We start from the raw sequence: 22,761 nt of genomic DNA, 5'->3' as shown, positions 1-22,761 counted from the left end.
CTCATGTATAGTTGACCACCATGTCTTTCAGTGTGTTCTAATTGGTTTGATGGTTTAAATTACTGTCTTTTGGCAGCTATGTAATATTGAACACTGCATATGTTTTTTTTTTGTGTGTTTCATCAGTTTAATTTTACATATCAAAAATTCTGGGTTAAGACAAGCCCTTGATATTTATCCATAAATCAGTGTAGAAGTAACTTTCTAATTTTAGATGAGCACAAGACTGTACAAAAGGCAAATGGCAATGTGCAGATCCAACCAAGTGTCCCCAAAATAAAATACAATCTTGGATGCCCTTTAATTTACCTGTAAGAAGAACAAATGTATGTGTGACATGAGATGATGTCTTTGGCTCTCAACTTTAGTTGGTGTGTTTTTCCTCTTCTCTCATCCAGTTTCTTTTATGTTCACACTTCACGTGGCACTTTCTTGTATTGGTTGATTTAGTTGTGCATGTTACCTGGTTGTTTACAATATCCTGCCTGAAAAGGTATCCTTTTATCTTGAAAGATTAAATCTTTACTTGGTTTTTTTCCCTCATCCGAGTATGGATTTGCTCTTCCAGCACTGTATTAATTTCCTGGTGAAGAGCAAATCTTTGTGAAGATAGCAATTGCAGGGAATGGATTGTTATTGTGTCCTTGACAGAGATTATTAATATTGGTAGACTCTTCTAACTAAAAAAAAAATACTGATGTGAACATTGAGATATATATATATATATATAATATTTTAAATTCCTTCAAATGTACACTGTTAAAAGTAATTGTAAGAGGCATTGCTTTCTGTGAAATACACTTTACAGTACATGTTTGAAGTAAGTCGATGTGTAGCCAAAATGTATTTTTATTATTTATATTGGGGGGGATCATGTTACAGATTACACCGTGCACTGGAACATTCTGTATGAAGCATTTAAGGTTTATTTTTTGTGTTTCTGTGAGCCCTGTTTTATCGTGGAATGGTCTTGTGGTGACATTTGTCTTTACTACATTGACCTCAACAATGTGTTTCAAATTCCAACTATACTCTTACCAGCCTGTCACGGTCAGCTGCTCACGTGGCTAAATACTTCCCCCTTTCTTTTATATTTATGATGCCAGACAACAAGTCGGCGTATTAAAACAAGCAGGAGAAAATCTTTACGCTTTTATCAATGCACTGCTAGTCAGCAGCCGGATTAAAGTGCTGCCTGCATCAACCATTTGCCAACTGACATGTTACGTGGCGAGGCTGCAAACTCATAGTTGCTTCAGTGGTGCAGTGAACCTGACGTTGCCTCACAGGAGGACAGACAACACTCAACAGACACGTCATCCTCATTTCAGCACTGAGGGGTGGGGAGGGGTCTTACACATACAACCACCCCATCAGCTTTGTTCACATTGGTGTGAGCAAAACAACATTCTAAGCCGGGCACAGCCACGTGCAAGAAGATGTCAGAATTGACGTGTGCAGACCCAGATTGATGGCAAATATCAAAGAGAAGTGGCTGTAAGCTAACACACTACCACCACTGCCTGCAGAGCCACTGTACTGAGGTGTGGTCAGTCGCTCGGGGAAAACTGCTGACCCCATGAGTAGTACTAGAGGGTCTCCACCGCTCACTTAATTGCCAAACATTCTTTCTCTGTGGTTGAGTAATTGCGATCCTTGGGAAACAGTTTCCTGCTGAGAGGTGTGATGGGGGTGTTCTTCCCCTTTGAAGCATTGAGAAACCACTGCCCCGGAACCACCTGCATCCGTCTGCAGAATAAATTCCTTACAAAAGTCCGGATTCCGTAGAACCGGGAACGAGGACAAAGCGGCCTTTTAAGTCTGAGAAGGACCTGTCATAGTCATCAGCCCAGACAATATTCTTCCTGCCATTTTTCAGGTCAGTGAGGGGCGTCGCCTGATACACAGAATTGGGAATAAACTGGCTGTAATGCCCAGCGAGTCCAAGGAAAACACGAACTTGCTTCTGTGTTTTGGGATGAGGATGTGCAAACACCTTGTCCATCTGAGGCTTGATCAGACCGTTCCCTGTGGAATATCTCAAGTAATGCATTTCTGACATACCAATCTACACTTCTTAGGGTTAGCCATAAACCCAGCCAGCCTCAAACTGTCAAGCTCCTCCTGCAGGCAGTCAAGACCTCCAGTCATTACTGAAAATGACCACGCCATTGAGATAGGCTCAAACATACAAGGATTGGGGGCTTAGAATCTGGTGCATTATTTGCTGAAAAGTCAAAGGTGCCCCATGGAGACCGAATGGGAGTCTGGTGATTCAAACAACTTGTCCAGGGTGGTGAATGTGGTCTTATCGCAACTGGACTCCTCCAGGAGCACCTGCCAGTACCCTTTTGTGAGATCTAGGAAGGATATATACAAGGTTTGCCTGAGTTTCTCCAACAAGTCATCAATACAAGCCATCAGGTACGTGTCAAACTTGAAAATCTTATTCAAACACCTAAAATCAACACAAAACTGAATCAAGCCATCCGATTTTGGGACCACAATTGGGCTCTGCCACTTACTTTTACTTTCACAGATTACCCCCATCTCGAGCATCTGGTTCATCTCCTCGCATATAACCTTCCTCATTGTTTCCGAAAGACGATACAGGTGCACCTGTACTTTTAACGCCAAGTTCAGTTATGATCTTGCGTTCAGCAATTTCTGTCAGGACAGGCATGACCAAAAAGACATCAGAGTTCCTTCTGATCAGTGCCAGCAGCTGGGCTTTCTGGGCATCAGCCAAATCATCACCAGTAGCAACCTCAGTCTGAGGAACAGTTGCGGACATGGCCAGCACTCTGTGAGGGTCATGCCACTACTTCAAAAGATGAGTATTCAATATTTCCACAGTGTTTCATTGATTGGGAATTCTAACCTTATAATTCATAGGACTCATTCATTCTTCAACCACTGCTGGACCCAGCCAAGTCACCTGAAATTGATGTGAGTTAGATGGGATCAACATCAGTACCTAGTCACCCTTTTTAAATTTCCGGAGTTTGCTTTTCTTGTCATCATTACGTTTTTACTCCTCCTGTTCACTCTACAGATGTTCCACCGCAATACAGGATCATTTTTGAAATCTGTTCTTGGAGCAAAACGACCTGATCGACGAATTTTCCCCTGCGAGGTGCATCACGAACCCCCATCCATTCTTTCCGAAAAACACCCCATGTGGTCAGTGGCTAGCAGTTTGAAGGCTCTCAACCCAGTAGATACCTAGGGGGTATCAAACAGGAGAAAAGGAAGCACAGTATCCCAGGAGGTCAGGTTCTCATGAGACACCCAGCAAATCATCTGTTTTGGAGTTTTATTAAATCGTTCAGTCAGGCCATTCATCTGCATATGATAAACAGTGGTGCTCAGTTGCCTGATTACAAGGCTCTTTCACAGCTGCTTCATAACAGTGGAGATGAAGAGCATACCCTGGTCAGTTAGACTCTTGCGAGGGCAGCCTTAGCAACAGCCTGTGCATTAGCCTTCCACAGAGCGACTACCTTGGCATATCTTGTCACATTATCAACCAACATGAGTATATACTGATAACCTTATTTACTCTTGGCGAGCGGGCCCACAATATCTAACCTAACCCTCTGAAAGGAAACATCCAAAATAAGAATCAGTGAGAGGGGAGCCCTACTGGGTCTATGAGTAGAAACAACTTGACAATCAGGACAAGACTTACAAAACTGCTTCACATCTTGGCCCATATTCAGCCTGTAAAATGTTTTGAAATGCGAACCCTCGTCTAGTTGTTAAAACTGGCCCTCTGTTGCTGCTTGGGACTAGCAACTGTTCAATCCGTCCTTCCCCTATGCAATCAGAAATCACCCAGTATAAGAGCCCATCCTTAATTACAAAGTGTGGGGTTCTTCCTCTTCATGTAGCAACAATCATCTGTGACATGTGCTTGTTTAAATGCAAAGTCTAAGCTTCTGTCAGCTCGTTGCAAGCATGCAAACTCTGTTAGGACTGTCCGTCTCTGCTTTCCCTGATCCTTATGCAGCATCCTGCTCTTCCTCCATTGCTTCATCAGGGCTTGTGGAAGGCGTGAGCGCCTGAGGTGCAGAGTCCTCCAATTGTCCCGGACCCTCAAGTGAGGGTCTGTCCCCCAACCCATTGATCAAATCAGGTTCAATTTCTAAGCCAGCTCCCTGACTTTCATTGTCAGCCCCCTCTCCATCTACTACAGAGGGAGGTGCTCTGCAGGTGGCCAAACTAGGGTGAAGTGTCTGATATGGCAGTCCAAACCTTGAAGTTCCTCCCTTTTAAATTTTAGATGGCGTAAGATCGTCTCATACATTTTAATGTCCTCATGGAAGATTTTGCATAACCTGTTGGGCCTCTCTTGTCAAATACAGGGCCAAAATAGCTGCCCAACCTCCCCTGTCCCAGCATATCAGTGGTGCCAAATGTTCTCCCAGTCTGTGATTGTGTACGGTGGCCACTGGATCAAGTTACAGTGGACTACAGTACACAGATACCTTAAAATTGTCTTTCTTTAATATCTTTGTATACTTGTGAACTTCATACCTTGGCCACTCCCAAGACAGATTTTTCGGTTGATCACATATGATAGCATCTTCCACATGTGGCCCCACTAGTGGCATCAGGACTCGAAAAGTAGGGGTCACAGCAGTGAGTGGCAGCAGACTTCTTGAGGAGAGGTGAGGACGGGTTGGAGATGGAGGCTGAGATCTGTAGCTTTGGTGATTGGTCATCTGGCCGGGACGTGTTGGTTGGGTCGAAGTCGATGCCAAGTCAGGGGTGGCTTGGGCACCCTCCGGTCTTTGGGTCCTGTGTAGTAACAAATGGATGTCATTCTGGAGCATCTCATCATAAAAGTTGTTTATCCCTGACAGGATTACATCAATAGCGAGCTTCTCCACAATGCGCTCTGTGAAACCAGCTTTGAATCCGATCTACCAAATCCTGTCCCCATATAGGGTGCTCCAGATTAATTTGCCACAGACTCGTGGCTTTACAGAGGATGATATGTTGCTTCTTGAAGTCAGTCATCGAACGTTGCGGGAGGGAGATTTTGCATGACCTGTAGGGGCCTCTCTAGTCAAAAACGGGGCCAAAATAGCCACCCAGCCTCCCCTGTCCCAGCACTTCAGTGTTGCCTTGCATTTAAAGAAAATAGAAAACACTCTTGGTTGTCTGAGGGAGCCATCTTCAGCAGCACATCTCTTGGATGAGCGAGGGTAGGGGCGCCTACTGGAGCGTCATCTTTTTCCAGTGGTGGCAGGACATTGTGTGTCTTTTGAGGATCCATTTGTGCAAGACCCCACTCCTGGCACCATGTGACCCATGTGTCAATGTCTTGCACCTGAAAGACAAGGCTGAGTCCAAGGGCTTCGGGAAAACCAGCTTTATTCGAGTCAAAACAGGAACAGCCAGGGTATCTATTGAAAGGGAGCTACCACTTTAATACACACAGACACAACAAGCAAGCAGTGACGTTGTCAGTCGTCCTTGCTTTGGCTCCCTTCTTCAGTTCAGGAACAGATAGTCCTCCTTGTCAGGTCGATCCAGCATCTGTGGATCAGCGGCTGGGATCGGGTCATCCTGGAGGGGGTGAACAGAAATAGACAAAAAAAAAACAGGTCAGATCAACCAACAGGAAACATTGGCGACTGACGTGTTACACGGTCAGACTGCTAGTAATGGTGCAGCGAACTTGCTGTTGCTTCACGGGTGGACAGACAAGTCGATGGACGTGTTACAGCACGGGGGAAGAAGGGAAACTGAAAGGGTCTTACAATATTGATAGGCTGTTCACATTATATATACGCACAGCATTTATACTATGGAATTTTAAATGTTTCTTTAGCAGTAAGGTACAAATCTAGTTACATTTTTTTCCTCATAAAAAACAAATTAGGAATATGACAGCCTCCACTGTTGTGGGCTTCAACAAGGTAGGTGTGCCATTTTGTGTGCTTCACATTTTTGTAGATAATGTAGGCCAGCGTAAGGAGCAATTTGTGGCATACTGTTAAGAGAAGACAAGTGAGGCAGAGAATTTACTATAGTGTAGCAATTTCGACAGCTCGAGCCAAACCCATAGCTTTGTTGCAATCAGTCTGGATGCATGAGCAGGGTCAAGACTGGTGAGGGAAAATCCTGCTTAGATCTTTCAATGACTGCCTAGTTTCTGCATGCATTGTTCACAAGTTTTTTATATACATGTATCTGAAAAGATGGGACATTTCAAAAATGTATATTTAATAAAAGCATGTTGTAGCAGACATTATGGTATGTTGCCACTGGTACTGGCTGTAACACCTTATCCAGTCTTTTTAGAATAAACAGACCTTCAGTGAGCCAGCACGTTTGCAAAGAGTGTTATGCTCGCCAGTCAGCTCCACAGGAGACATCAGGCACCCACAAGAGCAGCGACTCAGTGAGGCAGAGCCAATGATGGTTCACGTCTCTCTGTCACTAATTTAATTATTAAAACCAAAAGGGATTCAAATTAATTGAACTCCAGGCTGTAACTGACTATTCTCTGTTCAGATGTGCCATTTTGGAGGAGTTGAAGGCTGATATATATGTGGCTTAGCGAGAAAAAAATTAATTACTTCTGCTTTAAAATGACATGTTGGCGAAGATTCATAACATAAACATAATTTATTCATATAAATAATGTTTAACAGCTGTGCTACCATTGTGTCCATCTTGTACTGCCCTGTATATATTTTGTACTTTTTCTCAGTTCAGAAGCACCAACAATTAATGGCCGATAAGATGAGCCTTTAGCTCTTGTGCTAGCAGCATTGAGTAACCCTGAATGGGCTTCATGCAAATATCTATGCGAACTCCTCAGTCGTGAGTCTTATGCAAAAGCAACCTCCCTGCTAAATCAACAGATAACTTTGGTTAAATTGTTTGGCTCCTGACGCTCATTTGCTTTAAAGCCCAAAGTGTTGCCGATTAGGCGACGTGGATTTCTTTTCAGCCACCTATTTGCCCACTTGTGCTTTTTACACTAAATGAGCTCTTTTAATACCCTCCAACAGTGCCTGACTGGTAACAGCGAGGAGACCCTGGGGCCAAAATTACAGGAACTGCAGAAAAGCAATGTTGACCTACTCAGTTAAAATGGTGAGAAGCCCCCCAGTAACGTAGTCGAACAGCAAGTTTTACTTATTGCCCCAACCAGTCAGTTTAAGGCAACAAGCTTACAGTAAATGTTGCACCTCAATGTTTTGATACTTGCAATATCTTGAAATGTAAAAGCAACTTACTTTGAGGAAACGAAAATGAAAAAAAGAGAGTGCTAATTTACAGTGGCACGAGTTATCTGTTTTGTAGTATGCAGCATGGGTTTTGAAATTGGATCAGTGAAATGCTGCTTTAATCTCTTCTTGGTATCTTCCAATATTCAGGACAAACAAACCAAAGTAATAAAGCAGCTTTGCTTGCTCTGGTCATATCGTCACTTCACATCAATGTCTGCAAAATGTAATGACTTGCTATCCTTATTCTGGACTCCCATCTGACATATTAGGCTTAAATTATAATGCAGACCCTTATACAGTGTATTCAGAAAGCTTCACTTTCTGCACACTTTTTTGCGTTGTAGTTTTGATTTTAAATGGATAATTTTGCAATTTGTGCCCATCAATTTACACTCAGTAGCCCATAACCTGTTTTTAGAAAGGTTTTTAAATTTATTCAAATTCATTCACAAAAGCATTCAGACCCCTTGCTGTGGCACTCCAGACTGTGCACACTCAGGTGCATCCTGTTTGCTTTAATTACCCTGGAGATGTGTCTGGAACTTGATTGGAGTCCACCTGTGGCAAACAGATTTGATTGGACATCGTGAGCTTTATATAAGGTCCGCCAATTCACACTGCGTGTCAGGCCAAAAACGAAACCAGGAAGTCCGTGGAACTCTCTGTGGACCTGCAAGATCAAGTTGTGGTGAGGCAGAGATGAGGGCAGTGTTAGCAAATTGATTTCTAAAGCTTTGAGTGTTCCCAGGAGCACAGTAGCCTCAATATGTATGAAATGGAAGAAATCTGGGACCTCCAGGACTCTTCCTAGAGCTGGTGGCTGTCTGGTCAACAGCCGAGCCGTCCACCTATCAGAGTGGCACACCCAGCCTCCAGACTTGATAAGTGGGCCTGCGTTAGAAAGTGTTCCCTTTGCAGTGGGGCGCCTTTCCTACCCCAGCTTGGCCATCTGCAAACTTCACGTTTTATCATAGCTCACCACTTCCAGCCCCTCCCACAGCACTTCCTTTACTGACTCCATTTTCATTTTTGAGTTTTTCCAAATTAGGATGAGCGCTCATATCCTCCCAGTGCAGCAGTGTACTAGACAGTTGTCATCGGTCACGTAGCCTCATCTTGGTTTTTCTTTCTTCTTGCTTAGCACATGATTTTTACTTTTGTTTTTATTGTATTGTAAATTGCTATTTTCTGTCCTAGCAAAACAACACAAAGCTTTGAAAATGCTTGTTTTTTTAGCTGTTTTGTTTTAATAAATGTGACAGTGTTAATTCTATTTATGTATTGTTATTTATCAATTTCATATTTGACCAGCTGGGCTCTGCCATCTCTTTCTAATAACTATCATGTGAAGATGATCACAGATGAAATGTTAGTGAATGAAATCAGCTGCTGTGTATCGGCTCGGCTTTCAGCACGTCATGCCACCATTTTGGATTACAGAATTAAAAGTCTATATGAAGCATAATGCTGATACATTAGCAAGAGTTATTAAAAACTAGGGGGCTCTGTCCCCTGCTCGCTTTGCTCGCCCACCCCCGTGCTTGGTTTACCAGATATACAATACAATTTATTTTTTGTATAGCCCAAAATCACACAAGAAGTGCCACAATGGGCTTTAACAGGCCCTGCCTCCTGAAAGCCCCCCAGCCTTGACCCTCTAAGAAGACCAGAAAAAACTCTCAAAAAAAAAAAAACACTTGTAGGGAAAACATCGAAGAAACCTTGGGAAAGGCAGCTCAAAGAGGAGACCCCTTTCCAGGTAGGCTGGGCGTGCAGTGGGTGTCAAAAAGAAGGGGGTCAATACAATACAGTATAATACATAGAACAGAATAAATGTTCAATACAGTATAAAAATAAAAATTGTAGAAGTATGGAGTAGAATTTCACATTAGATGATATCACATAATATGATTTGGATTTGTTTAGAGTCCTGGAGACCTCAATCATCAAGCTGACTCTCTCATTTGGCCATTCCACATCTGAAATAACGCTAATCCGATGAAAAGACCCCTCTTTCCTATGATTCCTGCGATCCTCCATCAGGGATGACTTTACCTTAGGCAGGCAATATACAATTTAAAGTGATTGTTATTTTCTTGGGAATTGTTACATATGCATTATTTTCAATTTTACTTTAAAAATTTCTGTAAAAACAATACTTGTCCTTTATTTTCGGCCCCGTGCGTGGTTACATCTCTTCCTCGCCAGACGTATAACGCTGCTCGCGTTGTGAAGGGAGGGGCGGCTGAACGCACGCTAAGGATATGCCGTCGCATCCTCTGCTGTCTTCCTGCTGCTGGCGAGCTGCATGTTTTGCTTGTCTCTTGTCGTTGTTTTAAGAGCTGGGAGTACATGATGCTTGTCTGACAGATGCAATCCAACAACTGCTAGGGTTAGATGTCTGTGGACTTGTTTTAAATGATGGCTCACTGCCTGGTCTCGCGTGATGTTCTAAAAATAATACTTGTCCCTTTATTTATGGCCCCGGGCGTGGTTAAATTCTTTCTTGCAGGACGTATAATGCTGATCGCGTGCGGTGGGTGTTGGTGGTTTAGGGGGATCACTGGGGAGTGCTGCTGTCGTGCGGCCCTTCAATCTTTTTAAAGCCTTTACAGCCGCTGTCCTTTTTCCTACTTTGTGTCTCTGCTGCTCCTGTAGTCTCTTTCGTCTCACTGGTCTTTTAAATGTCTTCCGAGAAGATCACGTATCATAGCCTTGCTTTTGCTTTCCAGGACAGGATTTCTTTTTATAATAGAGAGATAACTGCCAAAAGATGCATCAAGATACAGATACAATTAAAATATGCAATATATTAGTTTGTTACTAAAAACTTCTGACTATATCTACAATATTATTACAAACCTATGAAAGGAATCAAGTGCACAATAATAGGAGCATTAGCAAGGCTGGGTGAGTTATAATGCTCCAACTGTCTTACTAAGGCGTCTTACAGATGTGGTTTAGAAATAAAGTATACAAAGAAATTAAAAGTACAGTAATCCCTCCTCGATCGCGGGGGTTGCGTTCCAGAAGCCCCCACGATAGATGAAATTCCGCGAAGTAGAAACCATATGTTCATATGGTTATTTTTATATATTTTAAGCCCTTATAAACTCTCCCACACTGTTTATAAATATTCCCTGCCCAGTTATACAGCATAAATCCTTTGTATTCTCTTAGTTATTAGGTAAGATTAATTGAAATTATGTATGTAAACACACTGTTTATATACAGTCAAACCTAAATATAATTTTAAAGATATCGAGTGTCTCCGATATCACATATGTTACAGCCATTACGATAGACAGGCCACCAGCAATAAATACGTACAATGCAAGAAAAATTGTTTACAGTAAATGTGTGTACAGTGACACTAAACGTACGTACATGTACTAAGTACTGTAAGTAGAAAGTTAATTATTGTTACTCACCAACAATGACACGATGACTTGGTCGATAACGAGGAGTTTAGTTTTACTGCACAGCAAAGGAGAGCGTTACAGTTCTTCTAAAGGAGCCTCTTCAGGTGACTGTGTAGCACCGCCGTTGTTCTTCTTCAATCCAAATCCCTAAAGCAGATTCCATCCAGACTACTGCCTTATTACATCCACTTACAACTCGTTTTGCACCCTGTTTAAAAGGACACTGCGGCCGTAGATCTTATATTCCTTTCCTACTTTTTAAATAAAAAGAATTGTAGCCTCATTGATTCCGTAATGGCGTCCTACAGCGGTGTAGCTTTTCCGTTCCTTCAACATATCCAAAACGTTTATCTCTTTGGCAGTCGTTAACATCTTCCGTTGGCGCTTGGGCACGGCCCCTGAAGCTGTAGCAGAAGCAGATCATTTTGGAGCTATAATGAAGGGCTTGACTATGCACAAAGATAAACACAAAAGAGCACTAAAGTTAACTCTTTACATAGCATAACACGTTGATGCTGAATGAGCAAGACGAGACTTCCTGGTTAACACCACAGAATCGAATTCAGCGCTCCGTCGCTGAGCCATTCAGCACACAGGAACTTAACTGTGTGCTCTGATTGGTTAGCTTCTCAGCCATCCGCCAATAGCGTCCCTTGTATGAAATCAACTGGGCAAACCAACTGAGGAAGCAAATACTGGAAGTAAAAAGACACATTGTCTGCAGAACCTGCGAAAAATCTGGGTTATATATTTAGATATGCTTACATATAAAATTTGCGATAGAGTGAAGCTGCGAAAGTCGAAGTGCGGATTACTGTAAACCAGTTTGCACTGTTTCATCTTTGGACTTGGCACCTTATTGTATTGCATTATTTCCCAGAAGTATTACTGGTAAGTGTCATTGTGCACACGTCTTCTGGTTGTCTTGTGACAACTAGAGAGGGGTACGTTGGATATGCATGTAGCGTGCCATCAAGTGAGAAGAGATGAGCAAAAGATAGAGAGATTCATTTAATCCTGCATGTGCTGATGGTTAAATTTAATAAGACCAGTTTAGGGTCACAGTGGGCCAGTGACCATTGCAGCAGCACTCAGTGGAAGGCAAGAAGCAAACGTGGTTGGACGGTACACATACTTGCAGGGCACAATTGCGCAACCAATCAGAAGAGTGTGTGCTTCATGCAGTCCTCTTACAAAAACCTATAAATGAGCTACAAATGCAGTTGGTATTCTGAAGCAGTGTGATTGAGTGGTGCATCAGCCAGTGTTCATGTATTCCATACATTTATAGGTACTGCAGCGTTATACCCTAATCGGGTGCCTTTGAGCTTTTTGCTGAACTTGCCTGTCCCACATTCTCTGCTTGAACAGCTCTTCATAAGGTGGTCTTTCGTCCGCCTTTCACACTTTGCCTGAAAACCAAATATTTTACAAGTGCTCTGTGCACATTTTCCAACAGTGGAGAATATTTTGGTATTAAACTAGTGTCCAGTGTCTAGAAGTTGGATATTTTAAGAATCTCTCTTTGCTGACCTTGTATGATGCGTGTTGTTGAGTTTTTCTTATGTACCTTATACAATGAAATGTGTACTTGCATGTCTCCTCAGAACAAAAAGTACAACAAGTAATGTACTAGTCCTCCCAGTTGTCCAACATATCTGCTAGTCCAGCACCATACTGGACCTGACCAGTGTTACTATCAGACTTTTTGTTTAATGTTTAATCTAAAGCTGTGAAAGTGCTGAAGTTTGCAAAGTACATGCACAAGACAGAGAAATATTGACAAATATTTGAGGGTACATAAGACAAGTGAGATACTTCAGTCTTGACAAATGAATCATCCTGGAAATATTTTTCATAAAATAATAAAAGCAAATATGAAAAATGTCAGAATCATTTTGAATCTTGTTTAGAATTTGAATCCTGTCTTCTGAAGCTTTGACATTGCAGTCATTAAATGCTCACTATTAACTGATTCTTCTTTTTATTTTTTACTTCAGAGTATTCAGAAAAAATTTGGAGCCATCACCAGTGACTCAGTGAGCTTTTTGGGAGAGAGTCTACAAAGAATCGGTTTCAAGTTTAAAAGTTCATTGGAGGTTATGATGTCTTGTTCTGAATGCCCCACTGTGTTTGTGGATGCGGAAACTGTAAGTTCTCATCAGTTTCATTCTGACTTGCGTGATCAGTAGGGTCCAATCTTGTAGCTCCAATCTCCAATCCTGAATGAAGGCTAGAAAGCCAAAAATACACAGCATCCATCCATTATCCAACCCGCTATATCCTAACTACAGGGTCTGCTGGAGCCAATCCCAGCCAACACAGGGCACAAGGCAGGAAACAAACCCCGGGCAGGGCGCACACACACACCAAGCACACACTAGGGACAATTTAGGATCGCCAGTGCACCTAACCTGCATGTCTTTGGACTGCGGGAGAAAAGTCCAAAGTCCACACAGGGAGGACCCAGGAAGTGAACCCAGGTCTCGTAACTGCGAGGCAGCAGTGCTACTACTGCGCCACCGAATACACAGCATTTACTAATCAGAAGAAAAACAATATCCCTTGGTTCATTCTTCCAGTGTTCTCAAACAGTGCCTGTTAACGTAGCCTCTCATCCTTCTTCTGACATTCAAGTATTTGTTCTTTCTCACCACCTAATGTCACATTTCTCTATCTTCATCAGAGAAATAGCTGTGATGCCCCTTGAATACACCTGCTCTACCATAGAGACCCGTCTGAGGTTAACCCAACCCAGAGCTAGTTCTCATGGTCCCAGGTGTCCTTGTAGCCCACCTCTGTCAAAGACCAGATATTACAAAGGGAAAAGCACAGCCCTGCATACTGCAGTCCTTAACTTTGTGTCTGCCAACAATCAGACGGTGGCATTGTCCCTTCTAGGCCAAAACTTAATAAAGACTGAGGAACTGGCACTGTTTTGCACATCCCCCAATATCGAGATGAAGCACTAAGTGCTCATGTCTTGTCTCCTAATATTCTGCCTCACTGTAGGGGTCTCTTCCTAACATTAATGTGGGCTACTTATTGAATCTGTGGAAGCGTCAACCCAGGTTGCTCCCATTTATGTCTGCTTCTGTTCTGTTCATCTGCGCCCATATATAGTATATGATATGCATTAGTGTTCAATAGTTGGGAATCGCCCAGAAATTAGTGATTTATATTAGATAGTTTATAAGGGTACCATTAAAATTGGTTCATAAAGACAGAGAAGCTTTTACTTATGCTGCAGATGGCTATCACTTCATCTGCGTCTCTGTTCTGATTAGGTGACGTCTGCCCTTTTCTCTCACAACAGTAACAGACACCTTTATATGAAAAGTGCAGTTTCTTGGCAATCTGTTGTATGAAATAACCAACATTCTGCAAAAAGAAAAAAAGCTTCTTGAGAAATCTGTTTCATTTTGTCCATGTTTTGTACCCAGAACTGAACTTTTAAGAATGCCAGTACCCCGTAACCCAAGTGAACAGAATACAGGTTTCAGTGGCGCTAATACAGTTAGAAAGGTTTCTCTTACAACCAGCTATCAATAACAGATGACTTAAGGAGAAGCTAAGGGAATTTACCTTTAGGACACTGGAATTGCTGCCAAAAATGGCGCTTTGCAGCCATATGTGAATAATAAATTAAAAGAAAAAAAAAATATGTCATTAGTAAAGTCATGGCTATAATTTTAAATCAATTACTGTATATGTATAAAATGTATATAGTATAACCACAAGGGGCGCACACGTTCTACTCAAATAAAGGGTTTTATTGAGCCCCAACACCTTCTTCACAAGAATAATGACAAAGTAAAACGCCAAGCCCAATTCTCCTTCTTCCTACTCTGACTCAGCCTAAATGAGGCAGTGGGCTGTCTTTTAAGTCTGCCATGGGAATTGCTTCTGGTCTCTTGTACCAGTCATCCGTATCACATCCGGGTTGTGCAGAAACCAGGGCAGACAACGCCCTGTGGCACACTGCATAGAAGCCGGCAGGGTTGCATTTCCAGACTCCATTTCCCATGCAACCCTGCGGGTGTCCTACGTGGGTTTATCCCTGAGAAACAGCGCCACCTGCTGTGGCCAGGATGCCTGTGCTTCATCCAGGCATTGGATTGCATTTGAATTAATTCCTTGAAACTCTTCCAGTCCCTGAGGGAAGCACCACAATCTTGCCTGACATGAACTTTTTAGGCGCAGTCCTGCTACAAAATATGTGTTGCCGTTTTTAGGCCTGTGATGAGCAGGCAGAGTTCACCTTCTAGATACGCCAAGCTTCGAGGGCCTCTGATTTAATGTTAAGCAGATGAGGAGGATTGAAACTCCAGTTAGTGGTTCCACAGTGCGCCCTTCTATTGGCCATTTTCACAAACACCTTCTTCCATTGTACTGTTGTGCCAGATACTCTGCTCCAAATGTCACACAAGTCCTCCAGTGACAAGAGGCCCGGTGTATTAGAAAGGCAGCTCTGAGCAGAACACACTGCCGACGATCAGCGTCCACGAGGCTTAAGTGACAAGGAGATTGAATGGAGCATTTCTTTGATCTGTTTTCTATTTTTGTGTGATTACAGTGGAGGTTGTGTATATACACCGTATCATTTTTTTTCATGAACGATAACTTGGTGCATTTATTTTAGAATTCTGGAACTGTACACATACAGTATATGCAGGTTATGAATGGTGTCTGTTGTATCTAAAAAGTGTTTTTAGGGGCTGCTGAATGTTCTTTCCTCTTTCCTTTGTAGCTTCTGTCTTGTGGGTTACTTGAGACGTTAAAATTCAGCGTTTTAGAACTTCAAGAGCACCTTGATACTTACAATGCCAAACGAGAAGCGGCCGAACAGGTGAGATGGCATTTTCTTACCTCCACGAGTTAAATGTTCATTATTTTCAAATGTAATGGTGCCCATGAGTGACCACGTAGCAGCAGTTCCTTTTTGCCTGGTCATGGCCCAGTTTGCAGTGTGGCCTTTACTGTAATGAGAGATGCTAGTTGTCATATTGAGTCTTATGAATCAAAGTGTTTCATGCAAAAAGAAATGAACAAACACCAGGACCTGTAAAGGTCAACGTTCCCCTTACCAGTGAGTCTGTGCACCTTGTTTGACCCAATGTGTTTAGTTTCAAATGAAATATTATTGGAGTCATTCAATTTCCTGTTCACCTTAAATTTAGTTGTGTACGTAATAAATATATGATACAAGTTAATGTACATGGCTGTATATTATTGTAAACCCTTCCATGGTATCACTGAAGTGTAACTTCCATGGATGTGGACCACTCCTTAGCACTTGGCGTGTCTTTAATCCCACTGTTGTTCCCCCAAGGGGCTGACACCATTTGATTTCTGTTAGCTTTTGCTGTCATTTCTTTCTGGGTTTATCTGGGCTAAGAGGCTCCGTCAGTTGTATTTTAAAAAACGCTGCCTGAATTTAGCCTCCATAAACTTCAGATTCAGCTACCACCTATCTGTGTAATTGTGAAGCAGGTCAGAATTCCCGGAAAAGATTAAAAAAAAAAAAAAAATCCTTAATTTCATAAGGCATTTAAACGCACGGGGTCCGCTTCCATTAACATTACATGTACTTTGTCAAAACAAATGAGCAGTGGCAAAAATGACTGATGTCAGAGAGCGTGGGGGTTACATTGGACTTTGGGATTTATGCGGCTAATTGAATAAGACACGACTATCTCGGAGGAATTGAACTCCTTCCCATGTGCGCAGACAGGCCTCTTTAATTCACTAAGTACATTGCTTTTATTAAATTGACTGCAGAGGAAATTGCATTCCACTCCACTTTTTTTCTACCCCTACCACAAGTAAAGGTCGATGAGAGGCCAGAAACAAGGACAGAGCTTTTGGCTGAGCACCACTGCAGGGGCTGGAGTTCCGAGGAAGTGGCAGGGTGGGGGCTTTAACAGCATTGCACCGTGTGCTGCATCTCAAACATTAGGAGAAGGAGTGAAGTTTAAAAGAAAAAAAAAAAAAGTATTACAGCATAGGACAGAACAAACTAAATAAAAATGGCCTGTTGATCATAATTTGGTACATAAGAGGCAAAAAAAGTGGACAATATGGGGAAGAGGCAGAAACACCACAGCAGGGTTGGTCTGGTGGAAAAGGAGAGGCCATCACTAACTGGCTGATTTCTGTGACCACACAGGAAGCCCGATACGGGGGACATTTTGGAATGAAGGAAGATGTTCAGTTGTGCCTTCTTTAATTCTGGTACAGAACAAAAAAAATGCCCGGGTGAACAGACGGTGATCCACTGCACCTAAAATCATTGGACCGTCAGCTGAATGGCATTTCCTGTATGAGGGACCACCCTGGCCACTTGTTCATTGGAATATTACGTGTCATTATAAAGTTCAGACTGCTGGTCCTAAAACTTTGTTGTCTGTGGTGTTTATATGTTTATGTTTTGGCTCTTTTTATGGCCACACTAGCCAAAGTAACCTGGTATTGTCTGCGAAAAAGAAACAAACCAGGATGAGACAAAAGGACACACACACACACTCACTCTTAGACCACTGGTCTTCAGTCACGGTCGTGGAGGGCTGCAGTGGTTACAGGTTTTTCACTTCACTCAGTTTCTTAATAAGAACACATTTGTTTACTACTAAAGCAATACGTTTTCTGGGCTTAATTTTCGTTATCTTGCCTGCTACAATTCAGCACCCTTAATTGCCAATTTTAGTTTTTGGCAGCTGCATTTATGTTTAAATTGTTGCCTTCCTTCCTATCCAGACATCAGTTAATAATGAAATGCATTAACAAATAAACCAGCAGCTCTCCAACTAACATGCTTCTTTTTAACACTAGAATCCCTGAAGCATGCAAAAAAAAACTCATAATCCCGGGCCACCTTCAATTCCTTCGCATCTCTCCATCAGCAGTTTTTGTTTTGCAAATGTGTCCATCAGCAGAATGGAGATAAACGCCATCAACTCGGAGGGAGAGGCAAGTTCGTTGTGCCACATGAATGTCACTGAGAGAATAAAACTGAATAATAAAAAAACAAAGACTAACTTTTACAAGTAGCCAGAATTTACACCGGGTGTTACAGACTCAAATCAAATGTATGTTTTTATTATATTATAGTAATAATCTATACTAATAAAAGGCAAAGCCCTCACTCACTCACTCACTCACTCATCACTAATTCTCCAACTTCCCGTGTAGGTAGAAGGCTGAAATTTGGCAGGCTTATTCCTTACAGCTTACTTACAAAAGTTAAGCAGGTTTCATTTCGAAATTCTACGCCTAATGGTCATAACTGGAAGGTATTTTCTCCATTAACTGTAATGGAGTTGAGCTGGAATGACGTGGGGGGGAGTTTCGTGTGACATCATCACACCTCCCACGTAATCACGTGAACTGACTGTCAACGCAGTGCGTAGAAAACCAGGAAGACCTCCAAAAAGCGCTTAAGAAAACATGCATTATATAATTGAGAAGGCAGCGAAACAATAAGAAGCGAGCGAGTGACATATACTACCATATTCATGAGTGCTGCTACCTCGGAAAGAAAGCACGGTGTAAACCTAAACTTTAAATTAAGTTCATAGACAGGCTACGCTGGCGTTTCACATGCCCACAGGTAATGCGGGATACAAGTTTAATGAGAGGACGCAGGATATAAACGAGAGTTTTGATCACTTTGTAACTAAGTTAAAATTGTAGGTAAAGGGGTGTGCTTATGCAAATTCGAGAGACTGTGTTTGTGGGGATTGACAGTTAAGGCGGGGGGGGGAGTCACGTCATCATCTCCCTCCCATTCATCTCATTTCGCTCTGAGCTGAGCTCCGCGGCTAACGCCGTCTTCCGAAGCAACTTCGTCAGACTGCCACCAAATACTCACAGAAAAATCCACAAGTTAATACACACGCTCTCTCTAGAGTTTCTCCACACTGAATCCTCCAGGCACTACTTACAAAAGGTTACATTGACAATCGTGTTACGTTATTTTTAAAATCTTTCCTTTTCTTAGCACAAGCACAGCTGAGAAGCTTCGATGCATGTGCTCCATAACGCTAAAAATAATGCATTTAATCACACTTTGCATTACAAGCAAAGGGAGCTTTTGTCAATGCATGATTTCCTGGTACACGGATTACATTGATCAGCGCATCCCGATTCATTTTACCCTCGCACCACCTTAGTTTGAGAAGAAGTCTGAAAAAATATGAGGTTAACACAGAAAAACAGATCACCAATTCAAGCTTTATGAATAATCGATTCGCCATCAATAATTGTTTTGGTAAAGCCATCCTCCTTCCATTTTATAATTTTTCCGCCATTAGCCATGATTAAATGAACGGTAAATAAAGTAAGAGCAAAGCGAGGGTGACTTATTTAGGCAGGCATATATATGACAGCAACACTCATGACAATGTCAATCATGTTACGTTATTATTAAAATGTTTCCTTTTCTTTTCATTAATTCTTTAACACACTACTTCTCCGCTGAGGCTCAGGTATTTTGCTATATATATATATATATATATATATATATATATATATATATATATATATATATATATATATATATATATATATATATATATATGAATGACCTCCAAAGAGCGCTGAGACTTTTGATATCATGAACGTGCCTGCAAACTGGGGTCTCCTGCCCAGCAAAAGTCGAGCAGCCAGCGCGCGCATAGCTGTGCCGCCTTTGAGACGCTGACTGCGCTTCTGCCTTAAGTCAAAGTGAGCACTTTTAATTTTTTTCATCCTCCCCCTGCGCTATAGCCCAGACAAGTGCAAACACGGGAACCCTTTTCTACACCACGGCAAAATAATATTAAGGTGCTTCCCACTTTCTTTTGCACGTATACGATTATGAGGTCCTCACCTCGGATTATGAAGACACGCACAGGAGTGGAGGACTGACAGTGCCATCACAGCCGATTAATGGCGGGGACGTCTCACCAGTCTACACAAGACCCACCACGACTGTCCCCAAAAGTTGATCATAACGTCAGCGAACACATCTCTCTATACTATATAAAAGAAAAAAGCAACTTTCCTTTCTTTACACCTTTTTCCTTTTATCCCAAACCAAAGCCTTTCTCTTAACACTGCAGAGGACACAAAACTAATTTTCTTTAAATGCCGGTAAGGCACATTACCAGAGGCACAAATTTGAACGTTCACATAGAAAATGTAATTTCTATACCACAGCCGTCGTGTAGTGCCTTTCAAAAGAGATCTACTACCGAGAGCTGATCCATATATATTTTAGCTGCTGTTAGTTACTTACCTGTTGTGTTACACAGTCTTTAAAATGTAGTTTACCCACAACCACTCCAGTAGTGCTCAATGTACCTGTACTTCTTAAACGTTAATGTTTTACTGTTTAATAACTTATAGACTATATTTCATTATTTTTCCCTTGCACTCAGTGACCAAAGCTATACACACACATATAGACACATACAAACATACACACAAGTATATGTATGTGTATATATATGTATGTATGTATATGTAATATATATATATATATATATATATATATATATATATATGTGTGTGTATATGTAGATATGTATGTAGATATGAAGATATGTATGAGTATATATATGTATGTAGGTATGTATGTGTGTGTGTGTGTGTGTGTGTGTGTATATATATATATATATGACAGCAGCAACCCAAGCTGTGAGAAAACAGTAAAAAGGAGGCGTGTCAGACGTTGTGGTATATTTTCTGATGCAGCTACCGAAAACAACTTCGTGACGCTGCCGCCAAATACACAAAACAATTACTTTGACAATCATGTTACATTATTTTAAAATGTTTCCTTTTCTTTTCATAACTTCTTTAACACATGACATCGCTAAGCTGGTATATATATATATATATATATATATATATATATATATATATATATATATATAGATATATATATATATATATATATATATATAGATATATATATATATAGATATAGATAGAGATATATATAGATAGATAGATAGATATGAGAACAACACTCATATCAATGACAAAACAATTACATTAACAATCATGTTACGTTATTTTTAAAATTTTTTCTTTTCTTTTTCGTACCTTCTTTAACACAATACTTCTCCGCTGCGAAGCGCGGGTATTCTGCTAGTAATAATAATAATAGCAGCTCACTACTCAAAACACTGAGCCCCCGGTCTTGAACCGGCAACCTTTTGGTTATAAGGCAGCAATTCTTACCTCTGCACCATCCAGGAATACATTCAGGTTTCTGTCGATTGACATTTGAACTTGGGCTTTTAACTCAATGATAGCAACATGTAAATTGAATAATTTTTTTTTCTTTGGTTATATTCTTGAATAAAAGCGCACATTAATTTGGACTAAAGTCTTCACACATTATACACTTCACGTCATTATTAATATAACATGGAAAAGGTTTCTCCTTTAGGAATGTGTTCAGCATTTCTTGCATTTTCCGCATTTCCTTTCGTCCTACACTTACCCAGATCGTTGTAGACACAGAACACACATGAAATGCATGTATTATTTACCTTCTACAACTCCAGGCACCTCAAACCACAATAAACACACTTGAGCTCTGAGAATTTTGTGACGCACTCGGCTCTGTCAGTGGTGGGTGATGGGATAGCAGGCTGCTTGTGCTGATCGATACATTTGCAAAATAAAAGATGCTGATGAGGAGGTGTGAAGGAATTAAAAGTGGCCCGGGACTTCAAGTTTTTTCATAGGCTTTAGGGACACTAGTGTTAAACCTGTGCATTTGCACCATGAAGTGTTAAAAAATGTTTAGGAATAAATGAGAGGGGAATTGGAAGGAGCGTTAAGTTTAAATCTGTTCTGGTCCACAAACACATGGATAATGTTCTCACAGAAGGAAACTGTACAGTGCAACTAAAATTTCTCTTGGATGTGGGAAAGCAGTAATGAGCCAAATAGTTAAATTCAAAGTTTCACTATCAGCAAAGGACTGTCTTCTAACCAGGAAACTAGTGGGAAGGAAAACCTGAAGTTACTGCGACCCTCCAGGAACATGACTGAGGACCCCTGGCTTACACAAAAGTTGTAAACCTGTGAGACTTTAAAATTGTTATCCAAATTATTTGAGAGGAAAACGCTGGACATACCTGCAGTCTTCGATGAGATTCTGCTTTGGCTGCTACAAGACTTTGTGGGTGCTGATGACGATATCCTTGCCCCAGCATAGTCATGCCGCCTGATGGGAATTGTAGTCTGCTTGTCAGCTCTGTTTTTTGAGTTGCCCTCCTGTTTTAATCCCTCCTCCAGATATGACACATAGCCAAGTTTTTAAGCTGGACCAACAGCAAGACATATGCAAATTCTGACAAAAATTGGTTCATCCGTTTCTGCGTTATTAGCTAACAAACACTCAAACGACCTATGGTTTTATTTCTATAGATAATGTAAGTGGCACTCGTGTTCCTCTTTTCATCTTGTGGCGCATGGATGTTGTTTTATTATCATTCCAAATAACTTATTACGACAGTTGCAATAATTTTCAGGAATTCTTTATTATTTTAGCTTACATATTACCGTAGATCCCGGAATACAGGCCGACCTGGTATATTAGCCGAACCTCTTCTCTACCTACTAAATTACATGTATTTGCCGATGACCGGTATTTAAGCCAACCCCTTTCTTCAAGCAAAATTTTCTAAATTTCCTTAAAAGTGTCTCTTCGGGTATATTAATAATGTTTATCGGCGAGAATTTGAGACTGCTGGCATTTTTGATATATAATATAATGTGCATAATTTACCAAAACACCAATAATTTTTCTAATGTACTAACTAAAAAGTGCCTAGCCTACTTCAATTAAGCTCGATGCATGGCGGCACGCATGGTCGCAGCGGCTCAGGGCTCTCCTTTTCAATGCACTTTTTTGTTGTTTTTGTACTTTTTTTTTGTCCTTCTTTGTGCACGATCGGTTCGGCGAACATCCGCTACACCATTCAGAACCTTATAGACATCGATGTCCAGAGCCAGACATCTGTTTCGAGTGTTTTTCATCACACGCACAACATCCCAGACAACCTAGCGAGACCAGTGGGCTCTCC

The 22,761-nt window shown here is 41.3% G+C and overlaps 1 protein-coding gene across 1 annotated transcript in view; it reads left to right on the top strand.

Moving 5' to 3' along the window:
• The window catches only part of fryl (furry homolog, like), a 355,547-nt gene that overhangs the window by 323,527 nt on the left and 9,259 nt on the right, over window positions 1-22,761 (top strand). Inside the window, 2 exon segments of the mRNA XM_039751183.1 lie at window positions 12,676-12,825; window positions 15,426-15,524. Coding sequence (XP_039607117.1) covers window positions 12,676-12,825; window positions 15,426-15,524 — 249 coding nt within the window.

The sequence above is a fragment of the Polypterus senegalus genome, chromosome 4, assembly GCF_016835505.1.
Source record: "Polypterus senegalus isolate Bchr_013 chromosome 4, ASM1683550v1, whole genome shotgun sequence".
NCBI classification, from domain to species: domain Eukaryota; kingdom Metazoa; phylum Chordata; class Cladistia; order Polypteriformes; family Polypteridae; genus Polypterus; species Polypterus senegalus.
The sequence above is the reverse complement of the archived record's forward strand: the minus strand, read 5'-3'. Positions and strand labels throughout refer to the sequence as shown.